The 15,667-nt window shown below is 42.1% G+C and overlaps 1 protein-coding gene across 10 annotated transcripts in view; it reads right to left on the bottom strand.

Moving 5' to 3' along the window:
* The window catches only part of ppfibp1b (PPFIA binding protein 1b), a 110,745-nt gene that overhangs the window by 19,688 nt on the left and 75,390 nt on the right, over positions 1 to 15,667 (bottom strand). For 5 of the 10 annotated variants that reach the window (XM_070900155.1, XM_070900157.1, XM_070900159.1 and 2 more), the window contains 8 exons: positions 15,229 to 15,368; positions 8,288 to 8,415; positions 7,869 to 7,931; positions 6,124 to 6,184; positions 5,947 to 5,985; positions 5,610 to 5,639; positions 3,388 to 3,562; positions 1,948 to 1,980 (listed from right to left, as the gene is read on the bottom strand). In XM_070900155.1, coding sequence (XP_070756256.1) covers positions 1,948 to 1,980; positions 3,388 to 3,562; positions 5,610 to 5,639; positions 5,947 to 5,985; positions 6,124 to 6,184; positions 7,869 to 7,931; positions 8,288 to 8,415; positions 15,229 to 15,368 — 669 coding nt within the window. The remainder of the gene's footprint in view (positions 1 to 1,947; positions 1,981 to 3,387; positions 3,563 to 5,609; positions 5,640 to 5,946; positions 5,986 to 6,123; positions 6,185 to 7,868; positions 7,932 to 8,287; positions 8,416 to 15,228; positions 15,369 to 15,667) is intronic. The other 5 variants (XM_070900158.1, XM_070900163.1, XM_070900164.1 and 2 more) reach the window with 2 other exon arrangements.

Below are 15,667 nucleotides of genomic sequence, written 5' to 3'. Positions count from 1 at the left end.
GTTTGCAAGTAGGAGGAGAGCCAATATACATGTATACCTACAATACTTCGCGGAAAATTCAAAAGGGCTACTTGCCTGATCTTAATACGGTTTATGAAATGAACCCAGATTTAAAGGAAACATCAGAACAGATCCATACTGCATTTTAACGTTAGATAATTAATCTAAGCAAAATATTTGGTGAGGGGCTTTGCTCCAGTGACAGCCCGAGGAAGCCATCTTTGTTTGACCGTAATATTATCCATGAAACCTCATTGAATCAATTACGCTTTTACATGAAAGCTATTACCTGGTGAGTAGGAACCCATGTACGACAACAACTTGCATTCATATATCGCCTTTAACATTGTAAAACATCCCAAGGCATTTCACAGGAGTAATCATCAAATAAAATTTGACGTGAGCCACATAGGAGATATTAGGACAAGTGACCAAAAGCTTGTTCAAAGGTTTTAAGGAGGGTCTTAAACAAAAGGTAGAGAGGCAGATAGATTTAGGGAGGGAATTCCAGAGCTTAGGGTCAGACAGCTGAAGGCACGCTCACCAACGGTGGAGCGATTAAAATCAGGGATGCGCAAGAGGCCAAAATTGGAGGAGATCTCGAGGGTGTTGTAGGGCTGGAGGAGGTCACAGAGATAGGGAGGGGAGAGGCCATGGAGGGATTCTAACACAATTTTAAAATCGAGGTGTTGCTGGACCGGGAGCCAATGTAGGTCAGCGAGTACAGGGGTGATGGGTGAACGGGACTTGGTGCGAGTTAGGACACGGGGCAGCAGAGTTTTGGATGAGTTCAAGCTTATAGATGGGAGGCCGGCCAGGATAGCATTGGAATAGTTAAGTCTAGAGGTTATATTCAACTAGCCACGTTGCTAACTTTTGTTAGCAGGCGCATGGGAACACTGCCAACTCCAAGTCACACACCATCCTGACATGGAAATATACCGCTGTTCCTGCATCGCTACTGGGTCAAAATCCTGGAACCCCTTAACTAACAGCACTGTGGGAGCACCTTCACCACACCGACTGTAACGGTTCAAGGCGGCGGCTCACCATCACCTTCTCATGAGCAATTAGGGATGGGCAATAAATGCTGGCCTTGCCGACAATGCCCACATCCCAGGAATTAATAAATAAGTTATTTTTCTGATCTATCCTGAATTGACAGTGATTAGTCCTAATGAACTACAGTATCCAGGAGAGAGAACATTGGTTATGTTATTTATCATGCACCGTGGTAAAAATCGGATTTAAAATAAACACACAAGGCTGTTAGACTGTAATCACACTTCAGGGTCTAGGTGATTTAATATCCAAGTTTTGTCACTGCAGAGTGATGCCCAAACCAATTTCAGAGAAAATTAAGGGGACTGAGACCAATGTTCCTCCTTTTAACTGTCTGCATGGCCCAAAGTTTTGCACATGCGTGAAATTTCATATTTAAAAAGCCAGTCCTGGGCTGCGCGGCATAGCGGGAACATTGATTGGGGCTGTTTTTCTATGTTAAAGGTGCTTTATAAATGCAAATTATTATTCTCTCGCCCTTTTGGTTACTACCAGTCACACTTGCACTGCAATTCACTTTTGACCTAAACTGAGAAAGCAAAGCTCCCCAGGATTAGCACCCTCAAATCCAGCAAGCCCATGATCAGGTGGTGAGTAAATGGAGTATGGAAAAATACACTAATGCTGAATGAAGAGTTAAAAGTAATGCTGGTTATATAATCAGAAATATCTGTTCATGCCACCTAAAGGCATTCTGTTCAAAGCTAGAGGCAGGCTTTGCAGTTTAAAGGCTCATGTTGTATTGACTAAATGCTCTAAGATTTGTTTTAGTTTAAGCTTAGCTCTCATTTCTATTAGCTCTGCTGAGCATGTAAAGTAGTAAACAGCTGGAGGATATGTCCATAGCAAGGCATTGGTGCAGTCAAACATGCAGCTATACTATACCTAGCATTGGTGCACTTGCACTCCGACTGCGATCTTCAGCCATCCAGAAAATGTGTATGATCGTGGACAGCACAGCGGCACAGAATATGCGGAATAACAAGGTAAAGTACAGATCAATTTACACATACAAACCACTCCAATCAGAAAGGTCAGGAAAAGTTCACAACATTAAAAAACGTTGAGCCACAGAAAGTCAAGCATTGATGCTTAATTTTTTTTAAAGGGGAACAATGTTGTAGGCAGGTAAGGTTATTGGCAGGACTGAAAGAATCTCCCTTCTGTTTAGGCTATGTTAAGTAAATTGCTAAGTTTTGTATAACTCAATCATTTAAATATGTATTCCATAAAAGCACCACCATGGTCAGCTATAACCATTTCACGTGTACAACTAGCGACTGCACTCTCACTGTATAGTCAGAGTTAAATGGAAGACAACAATTCACATTTTGTAAATAGTAAGAAAGTTTCTATATTTTTGTCTAAATAACAAAACAAGTATTTAAAATAGTGCAAGGACAATGCACTTGGATAGACTGGAGCAGTTTTGTGTCAGAATTAAAACCCACGCCTAGTTCTGTACAACAGTGAAGAGTTCTCGATAGACCAATAAATCGCCCAAAGTGTCCATTTGACTACTATTTTAATGGGCTTTCTGAACATTACGCAGGACAAGTCAGCCACATGAACCCAAATCCAGTTACTTCGGTAGATTGCAGACAAGAGGGAAAAGTAAAATGTAAATGCACACACATTTATCAGACAGAATTTCAAGTCATTGCTGGAGGGCTCATTTTCATCATCATAGGCATCATAGGCGGGAGGGCTCATTTTAATAAAAGTGGACACCTGAAAGAGCTTAGTTTAGGGATCGAAATGAATGATGCACGTTCAGTTATTTTACATATTGCGTTGCATTCCCTAGCTTCAAATGATCAGCTATAGGTAAAGATCTATAGAAAAATATTTTTTTTAAAGTATAAAACAAATTTGTTTATTTAATGAGGCAGCTTTTATATACCAAGGCGAGACTAACTAGGTACCAACCGGCCCAACTATGCCTTTAATTCAAATACTACCAATACAGTTCCTTTGTGATTCTGCTATGGAACTAGCAACCCAGAAGTTTGGAGTTCAAATCCCAACTTGCCAAATTGTGAAAGTTAATTCAATAAATCTGTAATATGTGGGCTGGCACCAGGAAAAGACTCGAAGTGGCCAGATTAAGGAAAAAATGCAACTGGTTCACCGATGTCCACCTCTACCAGTCTGGCCTCCATGTGACTCGAGTCCCAGACTCTGTGGTTGACCCTTAATACCCTTAGGGCAACTGGGGATGGGCAATAAATACTGCCTTGACAGCGTCACCCACATCACAAGAACTAATAATAAAAATGTATACACACCAAATGAAGACTTTTTGATCCATTACTGCTTGCTTACCCAGGTTAGGTGCACTAGCTGTCCGTTTGCCACCTTTGATCTTGAAGAAGCCACGGCCAAACGAAGCTCTCGCCTTCTTAGAGGCTGCACTTTCATCATCGAGTGAATTCTGATGCCCAGATGGTGGTTTTGGAGGCAAAGACGTGAACTTGCTGATCTCCATACATGCTTTATTCTAGACGGGTTTAGACAATGGTATACTTTAGTTCCCAGGGGTATCTTGTGTCAGTAGAACTGTTAACATTTAATCAGAATAGATGTCAGGAAATTTACACATGATTTTGGTGAATGGTGTTAAGATTCCCAAAACAACAGGATCCTCTAGAATGTGTGAAAAATGTAAACTGTTCCCATCTATTAAAACCTAGCACACAAATAGATCCCAGTAAATTGCTAGGCTACATGAGTTATGCAAAACGACATACCTGCCCGATAACAAATACCAACTTATAAATATTTCCTGTAAAAGAAAACGTTTTTCTTCCTCCAGGACCTGGGTTTAAAATCCCAGGTTGATGGGACAATCTGCCCGACAGATGCAAGCGTGCTACATGAAATAAGCAGGGCAAATTCAGACCTCAGCCACTGTGGAGCTGCAGTGGGGTGAAGGGAGTGGATACGATAGCCTAGTGGTTGTGGTATTGGACCTTAGCAAGTTGTAAAATTGAATTAAATTGGCTGGTAATTTGATGGCCAACTGGATGAGAAAATGAGTAATAATCCTGAATCAGAGGAATGAAGGGTGCAGGCTGGGATGTAGAGTTTGTGAAGATCAATCAAATAGGTTGGGCGAAGCCATGATTTGAAAACAAATCCAGCATACATGAAAGAAAAACCCTGCGGATGCTGGAAATCTGAAATAACACCAGAAAATGCTGGAAATAGTCAGGTCAGGTAGCATTTGTTGGAGCGAGAAACAGAATTAACGTTTCAGGTTGACGATCTTTCATCAGAACTGGAACAAGTTAGAGATGCAACAGGTTTTAAGCAAGTACAAAGGCAGGGGAAGGGAGGACAAGAGAAGGTCTGTGATAGGGTGAAAGGCAGGAGAGAAGGTAATCGACCTGAAACGTTAACTCTGTCTCTCTACAGATGCTGTCTGACCTGCTGTGTATTTCCAGCATATATGAAAATGATTGCTGGGCACAAGGAGTATGAGGAGGGCTGGTGAGGATAGAGGTGATTTCAGTGGGGGAGAGGACTCGTGTTGTAGAGCTCTGGATTAACCGAAGTTTGTGAAGATGAAGGCAGGGGGGCTCCACATGCTGAGCATCGTAAGACACCAATACTCGCGGCAGTGAGACAGGTGAAGATTTCGGCAGCAGAGGCATTGAGATACGGCACAAGTGGGCAATGTTCCAGAGGTGAAAGGTGGTGGTCTTAGGAGTTGAAAGGTCAGCTCAAAGTCCAACTGTGTCCCCCACCAGATTCACGGAGCAACAATACATTCAAGGACTTCCACAATAATCAATTCACCTTTGTTTCCCCACAGCATTTAGGCTTTTGATTGCAACTATGAAACTTTCACCTAGATTGCAGTCGCAATGAATAAAGTTAGCTTTCAGAAGGGAGAATGAAAGAAACAGAAATTATAAGATGCAGTGAAGTTGCTTCTAGCATGGAGACCACTATACTTTATAAAAAGAGACATTCAAAGGGAGCCTTATGCAGATTCAAGATTTAAATATACAATATTTTTTAATTTTATAAAGGTTTGACAAATATGACAAATTCCCTCCCTTCTTCGTGGAACATGAGAAACTATTGCCGTAAGCCAGTCAGCAGTGCTCTACTGTCCAAATCTATGTTCGTGCTCAATTAAGTTACCATGACAAGAAAACCATGAAATGGCATCTGCAATTAGAGATTATTAATCTTTGAAGCAGTTTAAATGAGGACACACATTTCAGGCTGCGGGGCTTTTTTTCCCCTCGATAAAATGCTTTTACTGTCTGATATGAAAAGTGAAACATTGGATACCAATGTAGTACTGGGCCTCTAGCATATGGCTTCAAATTTCATGCCCAGAGAGATCCCATACAAAGCTGTGGGATGGATATAAAGTGCCATAGGCAGCAATGATCCCACTGATAGGCTAATGGCAGCCTACAGCATAGCAACTAAACAATCTGAACTGGGACAAGATCAGGGATGAATTATGAGTCAAACGGAGTTGAAACACAAACTTTTCTACCCAATTAACAAAAATGTTGACAGCTAACCTTAATCAAGAGCAAAATGTTCTCTGCCAGCTGAAAATGTAATAGATGAAGAGTTGGTGACAGAAAGGAAAGGAGAGAGAATCAGCGTTAGAATAAGAGGAAATGCGACCATATCGTCAAAATGGGTGCAAAATATACACGTTGGCACACTTACAGCTGATTATCGGCAGGTTACATCTGAGCAGTTTTAATACTGTAGCAATTAACCATGTGCTTGCTTTAAAAAAACAAGCATTCATTTTGTCAAGACAATGAGCTACAAATCGAGTGATCTGGTCACCAGATGCACCTTTGTCCCAAACAAATTCAACAAATACATGCGACATTGGAAACGTACCTCCAGTGGGCTCTGCTGAGCAGGTTCCACGGATAGCTTCTGTTCAAAGGCAAAAAGTAACACGTTTAAATCTTGTAATATAACACGGAGTGCAGCTGACTGGCCAGGTGGCTCTACAGCCAATATTAACATCGTCATATTTTAAACCACGGGGACAGATGGTGAAATAAAACAAACCTTGTGCTCCTCCTCCATTCTCAGGTTCTCCTGACTACCAGACTTGTGTACATCCGATGATCTGCAACCAAACATTAGGGAACGTGTTTCACTGGACAGTATAACAATCAAAAATAAATTCAAAATCTGTAGTTCCCCAAACGATGGGAGACAGTGGGGAAAGGTTTTGGAATACCATTTTATGCCACTCGAAAGAAACCAGGCATAACCTATTAACAGAATAGAAAAACAAAATACTGCGGATGCTGGAATCTGAAATAAAAACAGAAAATGCTGGAAATCTCAGCAGGTCAGGTAACATCTGTGGAGGGGAAGCAGAGTTAACGTTTCAGGTCGATGACCCTTCGTGAGTACTGGAGAATGTGCGAAAAGAACAAATCTTAAGGAGCACTGAAAGGGCGAGGGGGGCAGAACAAAAGGGAAGGTCTGTGATAGGGTGGAAGACAGGAGAGATGAGACACACAAAAGGGATGATGGGCCGAATTGAAATGGTAATGGCAGAAGTTAGAAAAAGGTTAGTCTAGATAGGGTGTGAATGGCAGAATAATAACCAGCTGCCCTGAGAGACAAAGAGAAAAAAAACATAAGTTCGATGAGGAGGGGGAGGGGGGGGGGGGGGGGGAGAAAACGGAGCCAAAAATTGGCAGGTTATCTGAAATTGTTGAACTCTATGTTGAGTCCAGAAGGCTGTAAAGTGCCTAAACAAAATGTTAATTCTATTTTTCTCTCCACAGATGCTGCCTGACCCGCTGAGATTTCCTGCATTTTCTATTAATCGAATACATGAGCATTTATCGACTAAACATGGTTTCCATTAATTTTTGAATTAAAGAGAGAGCATCATGAGAAAGGTTAATTTAACTGACCAAGCCAAGATTGATTTCAAAAGGGTTTGTGGCAGCCACATTAGACAGGAGCTTGTAACGTATTTATATTGAGGAATATTGGTAGCTACCGGTGCTTCTGCTTTCGAACTCTAGGGCTGGGCATGGTCTTTTCCAATCTTAACGCAGAACTGTACAAAATGTATTGTTCACTCCTGAATCATGGAATCATACAGCACAGAAGGAGGCCATTTGGCCTATCATGCCTGTGCCAGCTCTTTGAAAGAGCAATTAGTCCCACTTCCCTGCTCTTTCCCCATAGCCCTGCAAATGTTTCCTTTCTAAGTATATATCGAATTCCCCTTTGAAAGGTACTATTGAATCGGTTTCCACCACCTTTTCAGGCAATATGTTCCAGATCATCATAATTTTTGTGTAAAATAAATTCTCATCTTCCCCTGGCTTTTTTATGGATGAAAGAACTCCAGAATAATTAGATTGATGTGGGGAGTTTCAGTCTCAGACAGGCATGCGAGAGAGTGGGGTGGCAAGAGGTTCTTGTGACACATACAGCCAACCAGCCAAGTCAGGAAACCATCCCCGAGACTTCTCTCGAAATGAAAGTCTACCCATGAGAGAAGTGCCAGACCCAAATAAGAGTCTAGTAGAGCACCTTTTATAATCTGAAGATACTGGAATTGCTGAAGGAATGCAAGACCACTTTAATAGCACTCAATACCTCGTACATTTTGCTAATAAGTTTAATGGAAATGGTGTATCACATACAAGCTTTTCAATCAGGTAGACACTTTGAAAGCTAAAAAGATTGTGGAAATCTCTATGTAACCAGTAACTTATGTCTTTAGTTATGGATTAACAGAATTGATGTAAAAATGGTTTTTTCACTTGCATTATACTTACATAGGACTGTCACATATGACAGTTTCTTCAACTAATGAAGAGATGTCCCTTGGTTGTATTTCACTGTAGAAAAATGTAAATTTACACCAGGTTACATCATACAAGTTGTTTGCTACACTTTCCTTAGAAAAAAGGATTTATACATTCACAACAACTAACTCATGCTCGAATAATACCAATATGAGCTATCAGCTCATCCATACATCTGTAAAGTTTCTGTAACAAATACAATAGCTACGTACTCAAATTGGGCTTCAAATAATCTTCACAAATCATCTTAAGGATATTAGTTTATTCATACTTTGCTTATATTCAAATACACCCCTTCACATCATACGGTAAGCCAACCACAGCCTTTAAACCTTTACAATTACACGCTACCGTTTAAAGTCAGCTAATGAAGCTCAATTGCGTTTTACCCAATGTCAGGCGTTGTTTCAACTTCAGGGTCCATCTTCTTATCCACCTTTTCAGCATGACTCTTGGGCGTAGATGAAACCACCGGAATTGGAACTTGAAGGATGCTCGTGTGCATTTCAACTGGGTCCTAAAACAAAATTAGTAAATGATGGTGTACTTTTCATCCAATAGATTCTTTTACCAATGTCTGTGGTGCTTGCCTGCCTAAACATCATGTTTTTAAATCAGCTGTGAACACAAATAATGAATCAATGCAGGAAATCCGAATGGGAAGGGGCAGATCTCCACTATGTCAAAAACTATTAATATTAATTTCGGACCAAGTGATCTCAAGTCTGTAGGTTTTGCATTAATTCTTATTGCATATGCCCCAATATAAAGTACAAAACAAAGTCTTACAGTAAAATTATACCCCAGAAGCACTTACTTCGCTCTTTTGAGTTCAACGCCCAAGTTTCCTTTCAAGTCAACTACAACAAACACCCTGCAACAGTTTATGACACAATTTAGTTTTAATTTCACCCTGGTTTTTGGAGAGGGGGGTTGTGGCCAAAAGCTATGCTGTGAATCCTTCAATCAACATCACTAAAAGACAGATTATCTGGTCATTATCAGAAAGCTGTTTGTGGGATCTTGCTTTGCGCAAATTGGCTGCCACATGTCGTACATTACACGTCAAAAGTATTTCATTGGCTGTAAAGCGCTTTGGGACGTCCTGAGGTCATAAACGGTGCTATATAAATGCAAGTCTTTATTTTCTTTCTTTAGATTTCAAATCCCAATCAATTAAAACTCATCAGTATTTAACAAGGGTCACATTTTTGGCTGAACTACAAGCCAATTCCTCCTTGGCTGATTAGAGTGGCACTGATGGTGGATAGCAAAAAAACTCTACATCGGTTTATTTTTAATTTGCATCACTTTCTGCACAATCCAATTGATTTTAAATAGACGTATTAAATGAACAAGGTAATCACATTCATATGAATGCATGATACAACAGAGAAAGGCACAGTGCCCTTCAGTGAACAGCAGAATCTGTGGGCTGGAACATCCCAACCAGAGCAGTAAACAGGGTTGGAAAAGCACACAGAAATGTAGGTAGTTACTTTTAGTCTAAAATAAGATGCATAGTACCAATGCCTGGGCAGCAGAAGACCATTGGGCCATCGAGCCAACCCTTCCAAACCTCCCATCAGATTCGGCATTTGATTCTGGAACTAAACACCCTATATCTCCTTTACTAACACATTCATCCAGTCCTTTTAAAGTGCCATGGATTTCTCTTTAACATCCTTGATGGTAATTTATCATATAATGTATATTCTACATTCCCACATCTTCTACCCAAGCTCAATTACTTTATACTTACCAGTATTGAATTACATTTGCTCATTCACCTCGCCTGTACAGACCCCTTTATATTATCGGCCATCATTGGCCACAGCACTCAACTTGGGAACATGTAGAAGCCAGCACCGTGGACTATATTCTATCCTCATTTATAAAAGATGATAAAACAACAGTGCCTCCAACACCCATCCTTGTGGAACATCAGTGACAACCGACTTGGACATCCCCCTCCCACACACCACTACCCTTTGCAGTTTACCTTTCACCCACGCATCATTCCGCCTCAACACTTCGCCATATATCCCGTGGGTAAGCACCTAGTAAATCAGTCGGTTATGTGGCACAGTGTCCCAAGTAGATAGGGCCACATTACAGCAAAAGTCTAAAGAGACAAAGTGTGTTAAAAAGACAAGCCTGAAGGCTCTGTGCCTCAATGCGAGGAGTATTCGTAATAAGGTGGACGAATTAATTGCGCAGGCAGCTATTAACGAATACAATACAACTGGGATTACGGAGACATGGCTCCAGGGTGACGAAGGCTGGGAACTCAACATCCAGGGGTATTCAAATTCAGGAAGGATAGACAGAAAGGAAAAGGAGGTGGGGTAGCGTTACTGATTAGAGAAGAAATTAACGCAATAGTAAGGAAGGACATTAGCTTGGATGATGTGGAATCTGTATGGGTAGAGCTGCGGAACACATAAGAACATAAGAATTAGGAACAGGAGTAGGCCATCTAGCCCCTCGAGCCTGCTCCGCCATTCAACAAGATCATGGCTGATCTGCCCATGGACTCAGCTCCACTTACCCGCCCGCTCCCCATAACCCTTAATTCCCTTATTGGTTAAAAATCTATCTGTGACTTGAATACATTCAATGAGCTAGCCTCAACTGCTTCCGAGGGCAGAGAATTCCACAGATTCACAATCCTCTGGGAGAAGAAATTCCTTCTCAACTCGGTTTGAAATTGGCTCCCCCATATTTTGAGGCTGTGCCCCCTTGTTCTAGTCTCCCCGACCAGTGGAAACAACCTCTCTGCCTCTATCTTGTCTATCTCTTTCATTATTTTAAATGTCTCTATAAGATCACCACTCATCCTTCTGAACTCCAACGAATAAAGATCCAGTCTACTTAATCTATCATCATAAGGTAACCCCCTCATCTCCGGAATCAGCCTAGTGAATCGTCTCTGTACCCCCTCCAAAGCTAGTATATCCCTCCTTAAGTAAGGTGACCAAAACTGCACGCAGTACTCCAGGTGTGGCCTCACCAATACCCTATACAGTTGCAGAAGGACACCTCTGCTTTTGTACTCCATCCCTCTCGCAACGAAGGCCAACATTCCATTCGCCTTCCTGATTTACCTGCTGCACCTGCAAACTAACTTTTTGGGATTCATGCACAAGGACCCCCAGGTCCCTCTGCACCTCAGCATGTTGTAATTTCTCCCCATTCAAATAATATTCCCTTTTACTGTTTTTTTTCCCCAAGGTGGATGACCTCACACTTTCCGACATTGTATTCCATCTGCCAAACCTTAGCCCATTCGCTTAACCTATCTAAATCTCTTTGCAGCCTCTCTGTGTCCTCTACACAACCCGCTTTCCCACTAATCTTTGTGTCATCTGCAAATTTTGTTACACTACACTCTGTCCCCTCTTCCAGGTCATCTATGCATATTGTAACCAGTTGTGATCCCAGCACCGATCCCTGTGGCACACCACTAACCACCGATTTCCAACCCGAAAAGGACCCATTGATCCCAACTCTCTGCTTTCTGTTAGCCAGCCAATTCTCTATCCATGCTAATACATTTCCTCTGACTCCGCATAACTTTATCTTCTGAAGTAACCTTTTGTGTGGCACCTTATCGAATGCCTTTTGGAAATCTAAATACACCACATCCATCGGTACACCTCTATCCACCATGCTCATTGTATCCTCAAAGAATTCCAGTAAATTAATTAAACATGATTTCCCCTTCATGAATCCATGTTGCATCTGCTTGATTGCACTATTCCTATCTAGATGTCCCGCTATTTCTTCCCTAATGATAGTTTCAAGCATTTTCCCCACTACAGATGTTAAACTAACCGGCCTATAGTTACCTGCCTTTTGTCTGCCCCCCTTTTTTTTTTTTTAAAACAGAGGCGTTACATTAGCTGCTTTCCAATCCGCTGGTACCACCCCAGAGTCCAGAGAATTTTGGTAGATTATAACGAATGCAGCAACACCAAAGGGCAGAAAACGCTAGTGGGAGTTGTGTACAGACCACCAAACAGTAGTAGTGAGGTTGGGGACAGCATCAAACAAGAAATTAGGGATGCGTGCAATAAAGGTACAGCAGTTATCATGGGCGACTTTAATCTACATATAGTTTGGGCTAACCAAACTGGTAGCAGTATGGTGGAGGAGGATTTCCTGGAGTGTATTAGGGATGGTTTTCTAGACCAATATGTCGAGGAACCAAGGAGAGCGCTGGCCCTCCTACACTGGGTGATGTGCAACGAGAAATGACTAATTAGCAATCTTGTTGTGCGAGGCCTCTTGGGAAAGAGTGACCATAATATGGTAGAATTCTTTATTAAGTTAATTCAGAGACTAGGGTCCTGAACTTAAAGAAAGGTAACTTCGATGGTATGAGATGTGAATTGGCTAGAATACACTGGCGAATGATATTTAAAGGGTTGACAATGGATAGCAATGGCAAATATTTAAAGATCAAATGGATGAACTTCAACAATTGTACATCCCTGTTTGGAGTAAAAATAAAACGGGGAAGGTGGCTCAACCGTGGCTAACAAGGGAAATTAGGGATAGTGTTCAATCCAAGGAAGAGGCATATAAATTTGCCAGAAAAAGCAGCAAACCTGAGGACTGGGAGAAATTTAGAATTCAGCAGAGGAGGTCAAAGGGTTTAATTAGGAGGGGGGAAATAGAGTGAGAGGGGAAGCTTGCTGGGAACGTAAAAACTGACTGCAAAAGCTTCTATAGATGTGTGAAGAGAAAAAGATTAGTGAAGACAAACGTAGGCCCCTTGCAGTCAGAATCAGGTGAATTTATAATGGGGAACAAAGAAATGGCAAACCAATTGAACAAATACTTTGGTTCTGTCTTCACAAAGGAAGACACAAATAACGTTCCGGAAATACTAGGAGACCAAGGGTCTAGCGAGAAGGAGGATCTGAAGGAAATCCTTATTAGTCAGGAAATTGTGTTAGGGAAATTGATGGGATTGAAGGCCGATAAATCCCCAGGGCCTGATAGTCGACATCCCAGAGTACTTAAGGAAGTGGCCCTAGAAATAGTTGATGCATTGGTGATCATTTTCCAACAGTCTATCGACTATGGATCAGTTCCTATGGACTGGAGGGTAGCTCATGTAACACCACTTTTTAAGAAAGGAGGGAGAGAGAAAACGGGGAATTATAGACCGATTAGCCTGACATCAGTAGTGGTGAAAATGTTGGAATCAATTATTAAAGATGAAATAGCACAGTGCATTTGGAAAGCAGTGACAGGATCGGTCCAAGTCAGCATGGATTTATGAAAGGGAAATCATGCTTGACAAATCTTCTAGAATTTTTTGAGGATGTACCTAGTAGATTAGACAAGGGAGAACCAGTGAATGTGGTGTATTTGGACTTTCAAAAGGCTTTTGACAAGGTCCCACACAAGAGATTGGTGTGCAAAATTAAAGCACATGGTATTGGGGGCAATGTATTGATGTGGATCGAGAACTGGTTGGCAGACAGGAAGCAGAGAGTCGGGATAAATGGGTCCTTTTCAGAATGGCAGGCAGTGACTACTGCAGTGCCGCAGGGCTCAGTGCTAGAACCCCAGCTATTTACAATATACATCAATGATTTGGATGAAGGAATTGAGTGTAATATCTCCAAGTTTGCAGATGACACTAAGCTGGGTGGCGGTGTGAGCTGTGAGGAGGATGCTAAGAGGCTGCAGGGTGGCTGGACAGGTTAGGTGAGTGGGCAAATGCATGGCAGATGCAGTATAATGTGGATAAATGTGAGGTTATCCACTTTGGTGGTAAAAACATGAAGGCAGAATATTATCTGAATGTCGGCAGATTAGGAAAAGGGGAGGTGCAATGAGACCTGGGTGTCATGGTACATCAGTCATTGAAGGTTGGCATGTAGGTGCAGCGGGATGTGAGTATAGAAGCAGGGAGGTCTTGCTGCAGCTGTACAGGGCCTTGGTGAGGCTTCACCTGGAATATTGTGTTCAGTTTTGGTCTCCTAATCTGAGGAAGGAGGTTCTTGCTATTGAGGGAGTGCAGTGAAGGTTCACCAAACTGATTCCTGGGATGGCAGGACTGACATATGAGGAGAGACTGGATCGACTGGGCCTGTATTCACTGGAGTTTAGAAGAATGAGAGGGGATCTCATAGAAACATATAAAATTCTGACGGGACTGGACAGGTTAGATGCAGGAAGAATGTTCCCGATGTTGGGGGAGTCCAGAACCAGGGGTCACAGTTTAAGGATAAGGGGTAAGCCATTTAGGACCGAGATGAGGAGGAACTTCTTCACTCAGAGAGTTGTTAACCTGTGGAATTCTCTTCCGCAGAGAGTTGTTGAATGCCAGCTCGTAAGATATATTCAAGAGGGAGTTGGATACGACCCTTACGGCTAAAGGGATCAAGGGGTATGGAGAGAAAGCAGGAAAGGGGTACCGAGGTGAATGATCAGCCATGATCTTACTGAATGGTGGTGCAGGCTCGAAGGGCCGAATGGCCTACTCCTGTACCTATTTTCTATGTTTCTATGTTTACTCATTGGAATTCAGAAGAATGAGAAGTGATTTTATCGAAACGTATAAGATTATGAGGGGGCTTGACAAGGTGGATGCAAAGAGGATGTTTGCACTGATGGGAGAGACTAGAACTAGAGGGCATGATCTTAGAATAAGGGGCCACCCATTTAGAACTGAGATGAGGAGGATTTCTTTTCTCAGAGGGTTGTAAATCTGTGGAATTCGCTGCCTCAGAGAGCTGTGGAGGCCGGGACATTGAATAAATTTAAGACAGAGGTAGACAGTTTCTTAACCGATAAGGGAATAAGGGGTTATGGGGAGTGGGCAGGAAAGTGGACCCGAGTCCATGATCAGATCAGCCATGATTGTATTAAATGACAGAGCAGGCTCGAGGGGCCGTATGGCCTACTCCTGCTCCTATTTCTTATGCTCTTATAACATCCACTGCCTCACCCTCAAGATGCTTTGGTAGATGGTGTGGGCTGTGAGATCATCATTTCACCAAATGTACAAAACACAGCAAACTTATAATTTCCACTTTATTCAAAAAACTTTAAAAAATGGCACCTCCCATGGTCTTACACTCAGTTATATTCATTAGTTCTCAAATGCGCTGAAAACTTGGTGAACTTATTTGCAAGCTGCGGTTTCACAATTGCGGACGCCTTGTTACTCTGCAAACAGCACACACAACTGGGGAAGACTCTGGCGACGATTGGCATTTGAATATTTTACAGCTGCCTTGAAGACCACAAACGGACAAAAATCTGAAGACGCTTTCAGACTGGAATGTAATTATGAAAATGAACTTACTGCTTCTGGAAGCGAGACTAACGTCACTCCCTCTGCTGCATGGGTTGGCGTGGGAGAAGCCAGTTCCATTTCCAACATTTCACTGGTGTTAACTCCAGCCGATCCCCCATTCAGGCTTTCATCACTGTCACCATCTTTTACTGCACGGACAAAACATTGAGAGTTTGAACAGAAATAAGAATTTTGGTTTCATACTTGCTCAAGATAATACTGCTCCTTCATGTTGGAGAAAATGTCTTGCCCATTCTCAGTTATGATTCTATGGGGGAATTTTAACCCCCCCCCCACACCCACAAACAGGGGTCTGGTGAGAGGTTAAAGTATTAAAAATGTGAATCCCGACCCCAACCCGCCCACTTCGGGGTTTAACGGAGGTGGGACAGCAGTCAATCTGCTCCCGGGAGGCGGGCTGGCACTTTAAACATTATAATGAGGCTGG

Source organism: Pristiophorus japonicus, chromosome 15, assembly GCF_044704955.1.
Source record: "Pristiophorus japonicus isolate sPriJap1 chromosome 15, sPriJap1.hap1, whole genome shotgun sequence".
Taxonomy (NCBI): domain Eukaryota; kingdom Metazoa; phylum Chordata; class Chondrichthyes; family Pristiophoridae; genus Pristiophorus; species Pristiophorus japonicus.
Note: the sequence above shows the minus strand (reverse complement) of the source record. Positions and strands in the feature narration are given on the sequence as shown.